Source organism: Durotheca rogersii (assembly GCF_024521655.1).
Source record: "Durotheca rogersii strain YMJ 92031201 chromosome Unknown GGS23scaffold_34, whole genome shotgun sequence".
NCBI lineage: Eukaryota > Fungi > Ascomycota > Sordariomycetes > Xylariales > Xylariaceae > Durotheca > Durotheca rogersii.
The window spans coordinates 134,375-153,395 of record NW_026251265.1 but is presented as its reverse complement, the minus strand read 5'-3'; the positions used below and the strand labels follow the sequence as shown (position 1 = coordinate 153,395).

The 19,021-nt window shown below is 55.1% G+C and overlaps 6 protein-coding genes across 6 annotated transcripts; 2 read left to right on the top strand and 4 right to left on the bottom strand.

Annotated features, from left to right (window-relative positions):
• Positions 1–550: 550 nt before the first annotated feature.
• GGS23DRAFT_616378 (uncharacterized protein) lies at positions 551–1,170 on the top strand (the record flags this gene model as incomplete). Its single annotated transcript, XM_051520783.1, has 1 exon — positions 551–1,170. The coding sequence occupies one exon, from the start codon at positions 551–553 to the stop codon at positions 1,154–1,156; it is 606 nt and encodes a 201-aa protein (XP_051367977.1). The 3' UTR covers positions 1,157–1,170.
• Positions 1,171–1,693: 523 nt separating this feature from the next.
• Positions 1,694–2,551, bottom strand: GGS23DRAFT_327384 (carbonate dehydratase). Its single transcript, XM_051512931.1, has 2 exons — positions 2,327–2,551; positions 1,694–2,241 (listed from the first exon to the last, which is right to left on the bottom strand). Exons 1-2 carry the CDS (start codon positions 2,430–2,432, stop codon positions 1,838–1,840), a joined length of 510 nt encoding a protein of 169 aa, XP_051367976.1. The 5' UTR covers positions 2,433–2,551; the 3' UTR covers positions 1,694–1,837.
• A 1,150-nt stretch (positions 2,552–3,701) lies between these two features.
• Positions 3,702–5,543, bottom strand: GGS23DRAFT_600554 (beta-lactamase/transpeptidase-like protein; the record flags this gene model as incomplete). The annotated part of the gene is made up of 3 exons (XM_051519094.1): positions 3,702–4,527; positions 4,576–4,957; positions 5,012–5,543. 3 exons carry the CDS (start codon positions 5,541–5,543, stop codon positions 3,702–3,704), a joined length of 1,740 nt encoding a protein of 579 aa, XP_051367975.1.
• Positions 5,544–6,564: 1,021 nt separating this feature from the next.
• On the top strand, positions 6,565–10,056 carry GGS23DRAFT_327294 (DUF747-domain-containing protein). Its single transcript, XM_051512930.1, has 2 exons — positions 6,565–9,240; positions 9,312–10,056. The coding sequence occupies exons 1-2, from the start codon at positions 6,808–6,810 to the stop codon at positions 9,984–9,986; spliced, it is 3,108 nt and encodes a 1,035-aa protein (XP_051367974.1). The 5' UTR covers positions 6,565–6,807; the 3' UTR covers positions 9,987–10,056.
• A 991-nt stretch (positions 10,057–11,047) lies between these two features.
• On the bottom strand, positions 11,048–13,195 carry GGS23DRAFT_616370 (uncharacterized protein; the record flags this gene model as incomplete). The annotated part of the gene is made up of 3 exons (XM_051520782.1): positions 11,048–12,100; positions 12,198–12,419; positions 13,190–13,195. The coding sequence occupies 3 exons, from the start codon at positions 13,193–13,195 to the stop codon at positions 11,396–11,398; spliced, it is 933 nt and encodes a 310-aa protein (XP_051367973.1). The 3' UTR covers positions 11,048–11,395.
• Positions 13,196–15,144: 1,949 nt separating this feature from the next.
• On the bottom strand, positions 15,145–17,224 carry GGS23DRAFT_616368 (uncharacterized protein; the record flags this gene model as incomplete). Its single annotated transcript, XM_051520781.1, has 4 exons — positions 16,424–17,224; positions 15,988–16,296; positions 15,787–15,909; positions 15,145–15,732 (listed from the first exon to the last, which is right to left on the bottom strand). The coding sequence occupies exons 1-4, from the start codon at positions 16,643–16,645 to the stop codon at positions 15,145–15,147; spliced, it is 1,242 nt and encodes a 413-aa protein (XP_051367972.1). The 5' UTR covers positions 16,646–17,224.
• Between the last annotated feature and the right edge of the window lie 1,797 nt (positions 17,225–19,021).

Below are 19,021 nucleotides of genomic sequence, written 5' to 3'. Positions count from 1 at the left end.
CTACACACCAAGTCAAGACATCCTCGCCCTGTCTGTTGACTGGAGATGACCCACGCACAAACATCTCTTTGCCCACCAGGTGACCCAGAGCTTTGTGCCAACTTGATATACATGCTGATAGGTATATGACAATTCAATACATCTACGGGTCCGGACTCCTGCCCGGGAAGAGATCACACCTTCGGCTCCGGTTGACCCGCTTTTCCGGCATATAAAGCCGGACCCCCCGGACTTGAGATCTTTTCCTTCCTCCCTCTTCTTCTCTCCTTCGCCCCTCCTCCTCTCTCACAAAGGCATCATTTCTAGAGAATCAGCAACTTGGGGATACCCTAAAAAAAGCTATCAAGCAGTACAGTAAGTTGGCATCCTATCATTGAGTATATGTTTTCCATTTTGTTAGCAGTGATGGATTCCCGGATCTGTCCCCTTCTTGTCCCCGAACGTCCCCATCTCGATTCATTATCAGGTCCTGAAAGGCGTAGTTGCGAGGAGACGACGCGGGTATCGACTGACTGTAAAGCTTTAGCGTGCCGACCTCTCTACCCAAGCCATGCCTCCTAAAAAGGAGGACCGAAAGCCTACGCCGCGTGGCGGCCTTCCAGGCGATTCCGAACCTGATAATGATACTCAGCCAGCCTTAAAAAATGCTGTGGGGAGTGTGATGAAAAGTGGCAGATTCCGATGTGGCATGTTGAAGAACGGCAGTCCTTGCGGCTCGAAGATGGCCAACGCCGGCCATAATATTTCTTCCCATTTGTCCAAGATTCATAAGCCCAACTCGGCTTATCTTCAAAAGCAAGCGCCGAAGAGTGACCTGCGCTGCTGTGGTCGCAAATATGCGAACCTCAACAGCTTCCGCACTCATCGCCGGAGAAAGCACAAAGGCGCGGAAGACGGCACCGGTAATCAAGAGAAAAGCCCCCAGGATCATGCCGCCGACGAGGCAGCCTCCAAGGGAAAAGAAGATGAGAGTTCTGACGAAGGGGATAACTCTCCACCCGATCGACCAGACCGAGGCCCGAAACCTCGGCGAGACGACGATGACGAGGATCATGGAGGTGCACCGGTTGCACAAACAATGCCAATGATCGATCTGGCAATGATCGATCCCGCGCTTTTGAACGAAAGTTCCCATCTTCCATTGTCCGCCTCTTAATTCGCATCCTAATGCTTCTACATTAGATCCCCGCTCAAGCCGCCTATTAGCTATTCGGTTTCCTACATCGGTGTCGTCCTCCCCACGGAAGGTATACTATGAACATGGAGTGGACAGCATGGAGGTTGGCAGAGTTAAGCCGAGGGTATAGGTTCTGATATCGGGCAGGATTTACTGGGGAATAAAGTTCGGAGTTCTCTTCTCGGACCTCTTACAACTCGTACTGAGCATAAACGTGGGATCTCTATCGCGTTTACTGACGATTTCAGTGGTAGCTACTTGGCCGGTGGAACTTGCAACGGCGAGTCACCAATTGCGTCAGATAATTCTCCTACCCGAAAGTCATGTTGGTAGTTCGTGTTATCCTATGTATTTTGTCCGTGTATACGAGTCTTCATATTTGCAGAGAAGTGCACAATCAGAGTTCCCTTGCGGACCATAGTACTTCATCCTAATGAACGACCGCATTTGCTGATTACATTCTATCAAGGTTCAGCTTGCGTGCTCTATCGGCAAAGTAATCCGGCCCTTCATTTGGTGGACTGAGCTGGAGCACAGAGGGGGATGGAGGAGGAAATAGAGCCAGGATCGGGTTGATTGTCTGGTGATTCGCCCTATACACGCCGGATAGGTATGATGCCGACTGTTGCGCTTAATGCCAAATCATTCTCGCCATACCGCCTATATGACCTGCCTGACCTTGCCGGTCTCAACTTCGTAAACCCAACCAGTAATGGGTACAGCTGCAGGCACGGCGGCACTCTTCTTCAAGTATTCCACGTCTTGCTTCACGGCTTCTTCCAAGTTTGGAAACGGGAGGAAGTCGAGGGTAGAAATCTCTGCCGCAGCACTGGGGCCCAGGTTCTTTTTCACCAGACCGTGGGCATCCTCATTCGTAAACGTCAGCATACCACAGCCGGTATGCTTGATGAGGATTATCTCCTTCGTGCCCAGGAGCTGCTCCGAGATGATGATGGATCGGAGGGCATCCCTCGCACTACCGCCGGCATTACGGATGACGTGGGCGTCTCCGAGGTCGATGCCGAATGCTGCCGCCGGGTCGAGACGGGCGTCCATGCATGTCACTATCCGAGAAGGTTAGTTGGGCCCCCCCAGGGGCGCAGCTCGGCCCGCTGTAACCCTTTGGTGTGGGGAGATAATACTACGTACGGACAAGATATTGCTTCGCAGGAGGGAGGGCAAGGTCGCCTTGGGTGAACTTGCTGGAGTATTCCGCGTTCTTCTCGACTAGGTTCTTCTGAATTGGGGAGGCCATGGTAATTATACTTGCTATTATTATGCCGACGAGGTGACGAGGATTATTATGGCAATCGAATTAACGAGCTATGGGGACCAGAGATGATGCGGCGTCATTTAACATCGCTACAGAATGGATGGAGGCAGCAGCTGGGTTCTTAATCTTGCAGGTCTTTTTACGGTAACCGGGGAACGACAGAGGCTGGAACTCCCCGCATACACATCCCGACATGTGCAATCGACATCGCCGATTCCCATGGCCTATCGCCATATTGATGCCGATCACGCCATCGCTTGCCGCCCTCGAGCGCCAGCGCCAGCGCTCATGGCTCGTCCTGCGGGGAATGGTGGCCGGCTGGTGCGGCGGAGATAACCAGGACCAGTGGACCAGAACAAAGACCGACGACTCCAGATAGCAACTAATCCGGCCAGCCGAGGGCGTAACGGCATGTAGCTGTGGTCACGTCTACTGGAAATGGCAATGGCTATCGCGTTCGTGGTAGGCATCATGTTGGCACATATTGAGGAAAAGGAAGGAGTTCGATTGAATCGTTCACTATTCGACCAACTGCTAAATCCCGTCTAATCTACGCCGGCATCGAAGTCGCTCGCCGACGAAGCTTCTGTCCCGCGATTTGCTCGAGACAGCCAGTCCTAAGGATAACTCCCCAACTTGGTCGCAGCTTTTAAACACGGACCTACATAGATAAGGGGTCACGATGCGCCTGGTAGTGGACTGGGCGCCAAGACCGATGGCGCTGCCCGTAAACACGACGCCGTTGGCCCTTGATGCTGTCGCCGGGTAGACTCGGAGATGTCGGTCGCCATATTTGGCACGCTCTGCTTTTGGAGATCGATGGGAGGGCGCGTGGTGTTCGCGGGCTTTGGAGGAGAGCCCGAAGACACAACAAGGGTAAGATTTATCGGTATGCGAGAGGAGGCGGTGTTCGAAGAGCGGCATACGATGATACTATTCGGCTATGGCACCCCCGTTCTGGAAATAGACGTAGGACGTGGATGACGATAGCAGTAGGAGCTGTGGTCTTTGGACAAATTCATGTGCCGTTTGTTTTCAATGAACTATGCGGGGTAACTGATTGTCTACGGGACGGCTTCGGTGGAGTCCTGTATCATTAAGTATTGAGCACGAGTAATCTGCTCTAGATATGAAATAAATTTAGTATACGGACAGCAGGTCTGACGGCTCCAGTACACTTCCAAAATTGTGCGCCCCGGAGATTTGTACGAATGAACGTTGTCTTGGCCTGTTTCTCCAGCCAAGATTTCATCAAAGTGCCTTCTGCAAATGAACCCTAAAAGCCCTGAGATCCACGCTCTGCGCCGAGCCACGCCCGGAGACTGAAAAGATGAACTCGTCCACGGATCGGAACCCGTACGTGAGTCTATCCATAGAGCCCCAAGTATGGCAGCTCGCGTCAGGCCAGAATGAGTTCATATCTTTCTCGGCCATCTGCTCGGGACTTCCGACGTCGAAGAAGGCGCGCCATGCAGTCTGATATCCCGAGCTGAGGTTCGTCGGATACAACCTGACGGAGACTTCTCGGTCCTGCGGGCTGCTCGACGGCGAGGAAAATCTCCCGTAGTTCTGAACGATATCGACGTCGCGAACAACCCAGTTGGAGACGGCGAACCCCGGGGCGTCATCGACCGAAAGGGTAATCGTCGAATTCGTAGACGAATCGACGTAGGTGCCGCCAAATCTCGACGAGGCCTCGGTTTTGCCTGCCTCCTCGATAGCAGGAAGCAGCCCCTGGACAACCTTCGTCAGAGCCAAATCAACTAGATCGGCACTCGACTGCGACCCGCCAGAGAGGATAGTGATAACTAGATCGTAGTCCGGCACGAGGCATAAGATGTTGTTGTAAGTACTGAGGTTTCCCCCCTTGCAGTAAAACTCGACAAGGCGCTTGTCCTTGGTTACCGTCTTAGATCGTAAGATCTCCCAAGGTCCGCCCATCAGGAGACCAGATGAAGAGGTGGACGATTCCGGCTTCATCCACTTCCTCGTTTTGGGAGCATCGAGCACGCTGTGCTTCAGGATACCGGTACCAAAGGAAAGAAGGTCCACCGTGTTCGAGTAGAAACCACCCGCCCTGCCTGGCGTTAGATTTGCCCCGTAGCGGACCGACGTCGAAACTTACATGTCCTCGTATCCGAAACTGCTGCCCCACCACATCTCATTCACGGGAATGAAGCCCCAAGCATCATTCTTCGGGGCGTCGAAGATGGTTGTATTAGTCATAGAGAGAGGCTCAAAGATCGACTCCTTAACATAGTTGTCATAGGTTGCGTTGGTTATCGCTTCGACTGCAAAGCCGAGAATAACGCTCGCGACGTTAGAGTAGACCGGATTCGTGAATGGAGCGTACACTGGATGGCGCTTCCCGAAGTCCCTAAAGAACTGGGCTCTATCGCAGGGAGGAAGGCCAAGGACGCCGGCGCATCCGGTTTTCTGGGTTTCGTCGAGCTGAGGCAATCCAATTTGAGTCCAGTCTGTCGGAAGGGTACCCAGGTCGTTCACGACTGGGGCTGGTTAGCAGGAACGCTGGCCGGGTATTTGTTTCTAGTTTTACTTACGATCTGTGCCGATACCACTCATATGCGATGCGAGGGAACCGAGGGTGACCTCGTTCCAGCAGACAGTTGTAATGTCGTTAATCTCGTCGGTCTCTCCCCTCAGCTCGAGGAGCTCCGGAACGTAGTCCGTAATCAAGTCGTCCCACCTCACATGGCTCTGTTGTAAAAGAGCCAGCACGGCGAATATTTTGGATATGCTCCCCACACGGTAGACAGACTGCGAGTCGATGGCAGCAGTCCCATTGGTGTTGAGGAGCGCTGGCGTATGATGGAGCTCGAGCAGCGGGTCAGCCTCGTGTATCGACTTAACCGCGATCGATATCCCCGTGGCGTCAAGTCCAACAGTGAGATTCCGGAGGGTATTTGTGACGTCTGCTACGGCAGCTTGCACCGATACGTGTGCGGAGGGACGGGTCGGAGCCGGCAGGACAGCCCCTAGAGGTGGACAGTGACCATGGAGGGCGGCTTGGACAGCATTTCCAACAACCAATGCTGCGAAGACAGTCGTCGGGCGAGCGAAGTAGGCAAGCATTATGTATATCTGACAAATACCTAATTCAAGGTGAACGGCGGTCGTAGCGAGCATGTCGTGCCGTCCATCCCGAGTAGATAGAGCGAAAGACACTGCTTTTAAAGTCCCTCTGCTGATATATCGTCTCTCTGTCTCTCCATCTCGATACACACTTGATGCTAGGGGATATGCCGCCGACCGAGAACACGACGCACGCTAGGTATGTCAGCGATGGGCCGGATGCGGGCTGGGACCGAGTGCGAGCTGCAACCATGAGGTTGACGAAGACGAGAGCAACCCAGGTATGCCTATTTGGTTGTTTTGATTGGCCGGCTCGGTCTATATCCCCATACTTGGGAATCGAGGGATTCGGGCTTCGCCCCGTCGACGTCGACGCACGCCCACCAGGGCGGGTATACAAGGAGGCGGTTCGCTTCAGCCGCAAAGAGACAGCGCAAGGCTGCAGGTACAGGTGAGAGCGATGTGTCGGCCAATTTCTCCATGCCTACGCGGCCTAGCAAATCCCCTGTTACATGGTGACGATCTAATCTGGGAGCCTCGGAAGCGAACTCCTTCCGTAACAGGGCAGGCTTTAAGATAGGATAAGCCGAGTAGAAATACCTAGGTGAAATAGGCGAACATTATGTCCTCAGAAGTTCATATTGGCATCGCTATTAGCGATGCGATGTTGCGAGATGGCGAATCTCCACATTTGTTGAGATAGTTAGCATGAGCTTCTGCGACAAGATGAATACCTAGATTACTAGATTGATCCAATCTGTAGGTACCTATTTTCGCCTCACCCATACATGCACATGCATTTATGACAGTATACCTTAGAGGTACCTACACCCAGATACCTTCAGTACGTACCTACGTACCTGGTTAGGTACGTACCTATGTAGTACCTAGGTACCTTCACCACAGGTTAGTAGGCTTATACGTGTTAGGTAGTTGATGACGTAGGTATGTAGGTACCTTCAGGTACTTTATTCGCTAGAACTCTCAGGCAGGTGGTCCACTGCAAGGCTGCAGGCAGATACCTAACCTATCACATTCATACCCCAGTCGGAATTTCAACTTGGCTTCTTCTCACCCTTCGACGATACAACACTTAGTTAACTGCACCATCGCCCAACAAGCGGCGTGAGATCGCGCCCATTTTCTGCTGTCTTTTCCCCGGTGCTATCCGTACCGGCGACCAGGAGCACGGACGGAGGACGGGATCCAACATGCTCCCAGAAACCATGGGTGAATCGAGAAAATATCACCATCTCCATACTTAATGTCCAAATCGACCATGCGAGATAAGGACGTTGACCTCGACGACGGTCGCGCCTGGGATGACCGTGGCACGCTCTTGCAAGAGGAAGTAAGAGGGGCGGCAGAGGAAACGGAATTTAGTGAAAGGCTGGGGAGGACTTTGCAGAGGAAAGAAAAACAGGATCAGGACGACGACGGCGTCTCTCGAGCAGACAAGATGACCGCAAAGCAACCACCACTGCCCATAACCGATCCGTTCCCCACGCTCGAAATCGCCGCCTCGACTTCCGCCGCCCCGAGACCTGAGAGATCCCGGCCAGTCGCCAGCGGGGATGCCTACGCACGCTCGTCCGACAGAACATCCAGTAGTAGTGGGAGCAACAGTGTCAACGACCACCCTTCCTCAACGGTCACCGTTTCTCACGTTCCCGAAAAAGCTACGTCCGGTCGGTCGGTCGACAGCATCACTGTTTCTAAGCCGCGTACGCTGTCCATTTCGAAGCCCGCCACCAAGAAGCCGAGTCATGAGAGTGTTAGGAAGCTGTCTGCCTCCCAGATGCAGGCGTTGACCTCGTCGCCCGATTCCCTTCCCGTCGCCGCCGCCCCTCTCTCTCTTGCTCCTCCTCCGCTGCCCCCCCCTCATCAACGCAAAGCGAACGGCACCGAGTATCCGAAATCCGCCGGCATAGCTGAGTCGGCGTCCCGTCTACCCGTGGGACAACTTCAAAATAGCCTTCACGCCTCGGCCGAGAACGAGAGTCTGGCTGTGCCATCTACGCCAGTCTGCAACTCCCCCAAAACCGCCGCCGACCTCAGACGGCCTCCTGCTCCATCGCGGACGCTTTCCACCCCTCCTATCAATCGGAGGGCAACCATGAGCTCCCATACAACGTCACCAAACGCGGCGAGACGGAATTCGTTCAATCCTCTTCCTCGCCCTTCTCCCCTGAATCTTTCCCACGTCGGGCCAAAAATATCTATGTCTTCGCACAAGCCAGACCGGGTCGATCAGCTACCCCCATCTCCCATTCTTCCCGCCATCCCCCTCGCTCCCATGTCGATCCATACTCACCTCAATCTTGAATTAGCTGGTCAGCGGCCCAGTCCCCTCTACATTCACCATTCGCATGCCGCCGATATGCCGTACGAATCTAGTGCCGTCAAGTTCGAGCGACTATTTAATGCTATCAGTCTACCATGGTATCTCGAACAGATCCTCACCTTCGGTACCCTAGCGTGCCTCGACGCATGGCTGTATACAATCACCATCCTACCTATGCGCTTCCTAATCGCCGCAGGCGTGCTTGGGAAATGGTGGGCCTACGTGGTAGGGAAAGAGGTCAGGTGGGTTGTTGGCTATGTCTGGCAAGGTATCTGGCGGCTCTGGCAGAGAGCGAAGAGGGGACGGCCTCCTCACGATCAGTCCAGCCAAGCCGCCAGCGAGGCTGAAAGGAGTCAGAGCCGAGCGAGAGGGAGTAGCTCCAACACCCAGCAGAACGGAACGCTGCGACATCGCACCGCATCTGAGCCAGGAGGTCTGACCTCCCTTGAGACTTCTCGCTTGAACGGCAACGGCGTATTCCACCCGCCAAAGCACCCTCTGCCTAGGACCGGGGGTTCTCGACACCGTAGAACGAAGTCGATTCCATCTAACCTTACGCCGTATCACAAAGCCGATCTCCTCCAGGGTGCTATCCTCCTCTGCAGCGTCATAGCCCTAATGGGCGTAGACGCCAGCCGAATGTATCACTTCATCCGAGCCCAGTCCTCCATGAAACTGTACGTAATTTTCAATATCCTCGAGGTTGCTGACAGGCTCCTCTCGGCGCTCGGCCAGGATATTCTTGAGTGTCTCTTCAGCTCCGAAACCCTTTCCCGCAACAGCTCCGGACGGTCCAAGGTGCTCTTGCCTCTTGGCATGTTCATCCTCTCGTTGATATACAACGTCCTCCACACCTGGTGCTTATTCTACCAGGCCATCACGTTGAATGTTGCCGTGAACTCCTACTCAAATTCCCTCCTTACCCTTCTCATCTCAAACCAGTTCGTCGAGATCAAGGGGAGCGTGTTCAAGAGGATCGAGAAGGAGAACCTCTTTCAGCTTACTTGTTCAGACGTGGTTGAGCGCTTCCAGCTGTGGGTCATCTTGTCCATCATCGGCATGCGAAACGTTGTCGAGGTAGGCGGGTTCTCCGTGCCAGGGGCCGGGAGCGAGCTGGACGGAAACGTCACGAAGCCCGGGCCGGTGCACACGAGCTCGATTCTACCCGCGAGCTTCACTGTCCTGCCGTCGTGGCTCCTCTCGGGTGAAGTACTCTCGCCCTTCCTCGTCGTAATTGGCATCGAGATGATGGTCGACTGGATCAAGCACGCGTACATCAATAAATTCAACAACATCAAGCCCACCATATATAAGAGAATGCTGGACGTACTGGCCAAAGACTACTATACAAATGTAAGTTGGTTCATATCAGCTATGATCATTGTCGAAAGCGCTGCAGAACAATTATCTCACCACCCAAGCAGGCCTTTTCGGCGCCGTCGCTGACCCGCCGTCTGGGGCTGCCACTCTTACCTCTCTCGTGCCTCTTCGTCCGCGCCATGATGCAGGTCTACCATATGTTCCTCTCTACACATCTACATCCGCCCCTCCCAACATCGACTACGGAACTTTTGGTCGAATCTTCCACCCCCTCTTCACCCGCTATGATTGCTGCGTTTGAGCATCTCGATACACTTATCAGAAACGCACTAGGTCGTGCAGTGTATGGTTATCCTTACAACTCTCCTGATCCCCCGTCCTTCTGGGCCTTCTCCTCGGATGATGTAATCGCCGTCTCCATGACCGCGATATTCTTCATGTCTCTCTGGTTTGTTTTTCTCATCGCAAAGCTCCTCTTAGGCATGCTTCTATTGCGGTACTCGAGGGAGCGATACGTTGCGATGAAGCGAAAGGAGCATTCCGTAGCGGCCGGCAAGGCGGAGCACGAGAACTTTTCGCAACCGGGCAAGCGAATCGGCTCGTGGGGCGCTGTCGAGATCGGAGACGATCGTAGGAGATGGTTGTACGAAGATGACCAAGATGGACTGAAGAAGATGCGCGAGCGGGAACGCAAGACGGAGGAGAAGTTTAAGGAGAAAGGCGATGACGGGCTCTCTAAAGTCGTGAGATACGAGATGATAGCCAAGCGAATATGGTGAAGCTATCATTATCGCCCCGGTCCATTACCGATTGTTAGCATGGGTTGGCGTTGTTAGTAACCATTACGGTCATGTATCGGAGTTGTTACTGGTTTTATAGGTAACTAGCAATGCTGTCGCGTTGTTATTTGCGAGCTTACTATACATCCTGCATGGCTCTACAGTCCAAATATTTAATTGACCTCGATCGAGTCCCGTCCTCCTGTCCCTCCGTCATACATTTAGCGATTCCTCTTCCCGCAAGTTCGTCACATAACCGTGTGTATAGGCTCGTGCATACATCGGCACAGCGCGCGAGGCGCCAAGATACAATTAAAGTACTCGTAGGGTATAGAAGGTATCGATAAGTCGATAAGTCGCCCTCCCGAGTCGTTGCTCTGTCCCTTGAGCCGTGTTTCGCCGCGACCATACAATTCTCACCACCATCTATCAATACGAATTGCACTTCTTAACTCCATTGATTTTCCCCATCACCTAGGAACGGGGCCTATCCTTCCGTCTATGGATGCGATTTCAATAACAGAGCTTGCTAGGGTCAACAAGGCTGTTCTTCAGGAGTTCCTCGAGTTCGGAACGGCCACGTATTGTTATCGCCTTGGGTTCAGCGGCCCTTTGGTCGTCACTCGGCCCAAGCCCGTATCCTCAAAGGCGAATACGTGGAATACAGGAGAAGGACCGATCCCAGGAGGTATAACCACCGAGAAAGACGGTTTGAGGAACTAGATTATGCTCGCCGCGCACGTCTACTTTGTGGAAGTGAAGAGGCTCTCTTTCGCATCGCGACGCGGCGCCTGACGAAGAGGTAGGCATACTTGAGCGAGAGATGCCATGCTACTTCGGAAGGGGTTGTCGTCATAGATGTACGGCCTTCCTCTGAATCTTGACGAGGATATCGCGCCGGAAACGAGCCGACCATGAAGGCACCGTGGACGAGCCTGGACGTCTACAGTAGCCTCTTCAGCAACCAATGGCGTGGTTGTGTCGAGCGTAGTCTGAAAGATATCTCTCCTTCATTGGCCTTCCCGGGGCTAGGCGTACGAGGAGAAGATTGAGCCGGTTACTGCCTACTAGCATATTCGTCCGGTTGGAGTATGGATGGCATCATTGCGGGAACCGTATCCAACCGGCCAAGATGAAGTGGTACCGTTCATCCGACGACAACGGAATTTGTTTCCAGAATCGCCAGGGCTCTAGCGACGGCAGCCTAGCGAAACTAGGCCCAACTCGTGATTTTGCCCGTCGCCAACCTCGGGTTTTCTTGTCGAGCTTTACTCCTTGGGTTAACGGCGGCTCTAAAAGCCACTATATGTCGCTCATTTCCCCGCGAGCACCCGCACATTCTCATTCGCGGACTCTGGCGGTGAAAAATAACATCGTCTGCGGCACGGCCGATCAGCCATGGGTGTCGTTCACGCCCGAAAAACACCAAATCGTATCCGTCGGAGTGTTCCGTCCGCGGTCTCATCCCCGCGCATGCCCCTCTCCTCTGTTTCGCTGACCTCGGTTCGCCAGGAGGTCCCCGTGAGAACGCCGACCTCGTCCCACAACGCTTGCCAGCTCACAGCATTGTGCAGGAACTTGCTCGGTCCTCTGCTGCACTCCTTATCCCCGGGCGTCGTCGTCCCGACCTGGCGGCCGAAGATCATAGCGTCCGGGTCGTCAGGATCGAGAAATTGGACCATGCGCTGGGCCGCCCGAACCTGGTCCCTCCACGTGAACAGGTGGAAGAAGCTCGTCGCGTGGATGATGTTGATTTTGCCGTCGAGCGCCTCGGACCCGGAATCGCCACCGCCCACGCTGCCACGTCTCAGCACATCGTCAACCAGGAACGTAGCCCTGAATTTGTTCCGGTCTTTAAACAGGTCGTAGCCAGCGTCTATGAAGCGGCTTTCGAGGTCTAAGCCGTATAACCGCCCAGGGTCCACGCCGTCGAACGCGAGTTTCCGTAGCACTTGTCCGACACAGCAGCCTACGTCGAGAAACGTAACGTCAGACCTTGGCGCGAGCAGCCGGTCCAGGGCAACATGGTACCAAGAATCTAGCGTGAATTTGAGGGACAGGAAGCGGAAATGGCCGATGGTGGCGTAAGGGTATATATCCCATAGGCGGTCGCGCTAGATACACGGCAAGTTAGTATCGCTCAGCATAAGCCGGAATAGGGAGGGACGGGAAGAGGGGGGATGGGTGTCTCATGACTCGAGGCGCACGTACTATCTGATGAACATGCTCGTCGACATCCTTGGTGCGAATCCCGCTGTACTTCACCAGCAGCGTCCTAATAGGCTCGATATCCGGAGGCAGCTCTTCTATGTAGACCCTCCCCGCCAGGAGACGATCCAGAGACCTATCTGGTTGCTGTTCGCTATTGAAATTCGACGCCCTTCGAGTTGTAATTGCGGAGCGACTGTGTTGCCTCAGGTGCAGCAACGCCTTCTGTATCATGGCGCGAGTAGGGCGGGATTGAATATCCGGTGCCGTCTCTTTGCTTGTCTTTTCCTCTCTCTTCTCCTTGTTCTTCTTTCTCCTTCCTTCTTCTTTCCTCTTAGGAATGTCCCCGAAGCCGGCACCGGAATCCACGACGGTCCCCTCTCTCTCTCGCTCTCTCTCAGGGACAATAATGCCACAACACCTCGAAGCTTCCGAGTCGGTTCGATCGTGAGTATATACTCAGCCAACGGTAACCGTCGCAAGCACCGCCTTGCTCCTGCGATGGCATAACCAACGGGAGAAACTCGTCTGTATGCCGAAGATCAACAATAATTGTCGGCATCTGCGTCGCTCTCTTTATATTAGCATGTTTCCTCAGACCCCCACGCCGCCCTGTGTTTTCAGCAGGTCCCACCACCACATATACAGGCCGACAAGGGCGCGGGCACCGCGGACAAAGCCACCGTAACGCCAACGCCCGACGCCCAATACGCGCTTGGGTAAGGCAATGTGCTTAGACGGGAGCTAAGGTGAATAGTGGCGGGTGGTGTGTAGACGCCCAAGCGAGCCAATCGAGACTGAGGTACGGCAGCGCAAGGTGTGTCCTAGATAAACACTCGGCCTACAATAGGTATCATGAGTACTGTGAGCAGGGATGGCGTTGGTGTATTATGTCTTGGTTAGGATGAGACTGCGGGTCAGGCGGCTCAGATTCTTAGAAGATGTAGGCGTGTGCTGGACGATAGGATAGTGCCTGCACGGTACACATAGGGTACGGCCATAGGATCAGATATCGTCTGGTCTCGAGGATGATGCAAAAATAAAAAGAACCGACGTCATTGTAGGTATTGGCAGAGAGCCGATAGGTGGGTATACCTGCGTACATACTCATACATACCTACTGGCGAGCTCCGGTTGATCATCGTCCGTTTGAGGTGCGACGATGCGCTTGGTCTCCGGACCAAGGAAACGGTGACTCCGTCCAAGCCGGGCCACCCGCCAAGACAGTAGCACACTAGTTCGAATCGCGAAGCTGGCTGCGCTGGCTCTGGCTGGGCCTCCTAAAAACCATCTAGGTCGAGCGGATAGAGCCGCTAAGCTGGAGCTGGTGAGATGCTGACGGTCCGACGGAAGAGGCGCACAATGGAAGATGACGGAGGAACGGAAAGAGAGGGCGTGCTTGTCTTCGTGCCGACACGGTCTAAGGCAATCGTGCATTGTCGCAGGTAGGTATATTTATTTTTATATCTGTATTGTCTATACCGTTGTCTTCTTGCATCCACGTTTTCGACGTCCCTATCCCGGCTGCTATATGAAGAAGGGGTTGAGGCCCGGAGACGCGAGTCTGGCATATACCTAACCCGGCTAGGATACCAGACAGGGGATCTCCGTAGGGTACACACCACCTAGGTAGGTAGGTGGTAGGCATACATAGAGGTAGGTACCTGTTATAGGCGATACACGCCTCTTCCCATAGGCGGTACACACCACCGTTACCACGTTGAGTAGCAATTGATACACATATAGGTGCTACTCGATCTTGGTAAAACTCGTCTCCGCCACTTGGATTTGGCATGGGGGTGGATGGGATATCGGCTGATGGGGCCAGCCGTGTGCTCTCCAGGCATGGAACATTCCGCATCGGCATCCATCACAACATGTATCCTATATACCTATATATATATAGGTACAGACCAGTGAGGTACCTACGCAGGCATGTATGTCCATATTTGCATACATCCATACCCCATATGTGCTCAGCCATCCCCCGATTCCTTATGTGAGCTGTCGACCCCAGGAGGAATAAAGCCAGTGCGTATTCGGCCTATCGGGCGCGAAGCCGGCCGTCACCTCCACGGCCCGCGGTGCCTCGCGAGGGAACCAGGCACAGACTGCATTCAGACGACCGCTCGCACCCCCTGAAAGTAACCCGCCTACGTTCCGGCGAGAGGACGGAAAATATGGCTGTGTATTAGCGGAAACCTGGCGTTGTAGCATCGAGCAAGTATGGCGCACTGCCACCCCACCAGGCAAGTAGGCAATAGTACCCGATGCTTACCTACGGACGCAGACATGGGGAACTAAAGGGGCGTGTGTGTGTGACTACACAGACGAGGCCAAGGTCACGGCAGAAGTGCCCTGCTTCGGTTGCAGGCGGCCACAACGACAACGACGTCGCGACAGCGGCACAGACTCAAATTAGAGCTGCCTGCGTTTCAAATCCCCCTGCGTCAGTGAGTTGCTGTGCCCTTGATACCACCACCCTCAAAAATCAACCCTACCATGCCTACCTCTCTTCTTCCCCCTCAGCTTCCAATACTTCTACCGAGCCATCCCCCGCTCGGGTCCAGACGGAGAGCCAAGGAGTCAAGCCCATCCTACGCGAATCGCTAGGTCCTGACTTGGCATTTATGGCTTGCGCATCGGTGCCGGTTTGGTTTCGCTCGTACGAAATCAAGAATAAGGGCTTCATTAAGGCTGACCGCCTGAGGTAGGGGGGTGAAGTTGGCGGATTCCAAGCTTCCGTAAAATACCACTCTCCCCCTTTCGTCCTTCGTCTATGAGAGATCTACGCATTGGAGTCACTAGTCAAACATGGAATATTGATGCTGCTGTATACTCCCCCTTTCGTCCTGACCACGGCTCCAAATTTGGAAGGCTAAGTAGGCTATTTATTCAACGGCCCTCCGCCGTTGCTCCAGCTGGCCCCACCATCACCACCGTACTCCCGCTATTTGCAACGAGGCCATACGCCTACTGTATACACGGCAGCCCTGAGGAGGTTCATGTTATCGAACTGAAAGCCGTGCCTCACAGCGGGAGAACTATATGTGCGCAAAGACCCGTAATTGATCTGGTCGATCCCGCCGGCGGTCGTAGAGACCAGGCTCATGCCGTTCAGCATCTGCTGCTCCATCTGCATCATCTGCCCCTGGAATAGCATCATGCGTATACGCGGCACCGTCCCCGCCCAGATGAGCCGCCACCGAACCGAGGATGCCAGCAGTGGGGCGGGGTCCGGTCGAGGGGCCTCGCCGCATTGCTTGTGGAGAGTGCGCATGCGCGGGCTGTACAGCTCGCACATCATGCCGGCCTCCCGGGACGTGTTTTCAAGCTCCATCATGCCGGCCAGCGGGCTGTGGCGCGCGAAGTCCAAGTAGCCTTCCGGACAAATCGCACAGTCGGACCGCCCGTACCAGCGCCGATTGCCGACGTCTTCGTCGCGCCGGCACAACGGGATGGAAGCATATGCGGAGGCAGCCTGGTCGAATGACGTCGGGCCGCGCGTGAAGCACGTCTCTAGGAGCCGTGGCAAGAACTGCTTTATGCGAGGGCGCGCCAGGTTGAGGCATCACAGCAGCTTGCTCCCGACCGGCGCGGCGGGCTGGCGCACGAAGAATTGCGGCACGCCGAGCGGCTCCAAGGCAGCGACGTAGCAGCTTGCACAGACGCCGAAGTTGACCGGGTTCGAGGGCAGCGTGTACCAGACCCCGCCCTAGATGTCTTCGTCCGCGCAGAACTTCTCGTTGCTAAGCTTGTAGACGGCCGTCCAGAAGATCTAGTAGTCCTCGACCTCCTGGGCGGACGTCATAGCTGTCCCAATTCCCAGGACGCTCATGCCGCACCGAGCCTTGGTCTCGCGCGACTGGGTGTAGTTCTCCGCCGCCTTCCACCTCTGTCCCTCGCCGGTGTGGACGACGTGGTCGCAATAGCAGGCCGTACAGAAGATCATCCCGTTGGGCCCGTCCCGAGGCACAACCCATTTCCTGCCGTAGGTCGGAACGCGGGCTTGCTGCGGACACGGCGGGATAGACGTCCGCACCTTCGCCTCGCGGACGAAACCGGGCCAGTCGTTAAACTTGGCCTTGAGCTCGTATTCCCTCTAGATGAGGGGGGCGGCGATATCGCAAGCCCAGGTGTCCCCCTCGGGCTGTCGCCGCGCAGGCTCTAGGTGGGTAAGAGAAGCGGTTGGCTGGGACACGGTCCTCGTAGCAGGCCTAGCAGGAAACAGAGCCGTCTATTTCCTTGAATTTTGTCGCGTACCATTTGATGCCGGCGGTGCCCCTGGCACCGTTTGTGCCCTTGCAGTTGGGAATCGAGGGGCGAAAGCGCATCCGCTCTAGTGCTAGCTCGAGGGTGCCCATCGCGAGGGCAGCTTTGAGGAGGCAGCCCCGAATCCTGGGCTTGCTGAACCGGCATACCCGCGGCTGCCTGTCGTCGAATCGTTGCATCGAAACGATTCCCCGAACGTAGTTCTATGTATGTGATCGACGTAACAACTCGAGCAGACAAGGAACTCATGAGCATCCGGGTGCCAGTACCAATCTATCGCGAATGCCACTGGAGTATCCAGGCACGAGGTTACCAAAGCCGGCGAGGGCCGTCTGATTCCATGACCGGGAGGCCTTGCGACCAGCAAGTGATCATACGGCCCGGGCAGTCCGCGCAGCGGATCGGTCCGCTTAAGGTGTCCGATCTGTATGTGTGCTGGTGTGTGTTCACCAAGCCTCCCACCAAGGACAGGGGTGGACAAGGTGCTTTACGGGCCTCTCGCAGGCTGAAGAGTCACGAAAAAAAAGAATCCGGTCTCGGTGGTGAGGAGAGAGAGAGAGAGAGACCATAAGGCATATCCACTTTTACGACGACAATATTTTCAGCTACGCTAAGGGGACGGAGGCCTCAGCTTTGCGCGAGGCGCGGTCCAGGTCACGAAGGGGTTGATGTAATCACTGGTTGAACGAAGCTTCGGAGGCGTGCACCGAGCTGTTTGGCTTTACCTATCGCTGTGGGATTTATATCTACATATAATAGCGGTGGGTAGCCAGGGGTGGGAACGGACGAGGTACGCTTATGGGTGCACTGGAATTACTGTTGTTCGGTCCCATGGTATGTGAAGATATTCAAGACTTGATACACACCGTTGGCACCCATGCAAGATTGCGGGATTCGAAATCGGAGACAAGACGTCTTCAGGCACGCCCCCATCGCTTGGGTCGGTTTTTTTTTCTCTCATTGCATCACCGCCGGAGAGGGCTGCCACCACTGGCGACCCAGCCGTCCACCCCGGGATTTACGCCTCCACGTGCATAGTTGATGGAGGGGGAATGCTGGACCATGCTTGGAGCATGTTGGCGTGCTGGGTACCTTTTAACCACCCCCGATCAGCCGATATTCGAAAGATTCTCGAGCCGGTGATCACGCCCGCGAACAGCCAGTCACCGCCCAGACGAGGGGACGATCGTTTACACGCCAGTAAGCCGCCGGACCTGGGGCGGGGACGCTGTCGACAATGGTGTTACTTGATGTTGGCTCGATGGCTTCCCACCATTGGGCGGCGGGATTCCGGTAAATGCAGGCCCGCACAGCGATTGCAACTCTCGTGTGCGTCGAGGTTGGCTTTGTCCATGGCGTCTGCGTTTGCCATCCTTCACGCCTCGATAAGACTGCCCCTCCTTGCTTGGTAGCCTGGATGAGCTTCCCGTGTCGTAGGCACAGATGGAGAGGGTCTTTTACCGGCTAGGCGTGTCGACATTTATTATACCGCGGCGAGACCGTCGCCCACGGGTCCCCGTACCCCCAGCCCGTCACGATGATCACCCTGAAGCTTGCATCGGTGCCGACACTGTTGCTCCCGGCGTTCCAACTGTCCCTAGTGGAGAGTGAGTGGCGGAGGTACCTACTCCAGATACCTAACGCGTGTGTGTACATGGGAATCCGCACCGGCTGCGGTGGCAGCTGTCGGGGACACGGTCGCTCGGATGATTTTCTCGTCCCATCCGGCACCAGCCGCCAGACTCGACGGCGTGCTGCATGCGATGTGTGCCGCCACGATATCTACCCGCTCGAGGTACGCGTGCCTCTGTGGTTGGCGTGTCTTCGTGCACGAGGGCGCATGTCGCATAACCCTTGGAGTTCCCGGCTACGTATCGATGAGATGTTACGGCACAGCTCAGTACCTAGGTATCTATATGTATGTACGTGCATGTAGGCAGGCGGTTTCATCCCGACAGGAGGATGTGTGCGTGATGGGGTATTCCCTTACTACACGATTCTGTTTGCGCCAGGCACGCCAACGTGCTACCGTGCCCGGAACGGATCCAACGTACATAGCGCCTCCAACGGCTGGGCGAACATGTGCGTACATGCCACGTACACTTGGCAGTGCGTAGTAGCTATGTATATGTGCATACTTGGCAGTCTTCGCGATAGCCGGCTAAGAAACGCGACGATAGCGCCGTACGCGATAGTGCCATATACGGGGGGAGGCCTGGTACTCCTACGGCGGCACCGAGTTTTGCTGATTGGCAGACCATCTGGGGGTTGCCAGGCTCAGGTTTTCCAGGCGGTCGAAGGTATCCCAAACAGGCGGGTCTGCAAGGTTATCCAGGCCGTCCATCACACACGCGCACACGCGCAAACCGAAGAGCGGGAGATGCGTTGAGGGCCACATCGACAGTGCGCGCTCTTCCTCTCACAACAACCCAGTTACGAGAGTTGTCGTCTCATCGGACGGGATTAGCAAGAGCCGGACCTCTGGCGGGGATTCGCCTTAGATAGAGATCGATATCAGTGCCGACGGACGCGTGCTCGGGGGAAGGGGGAAGAGA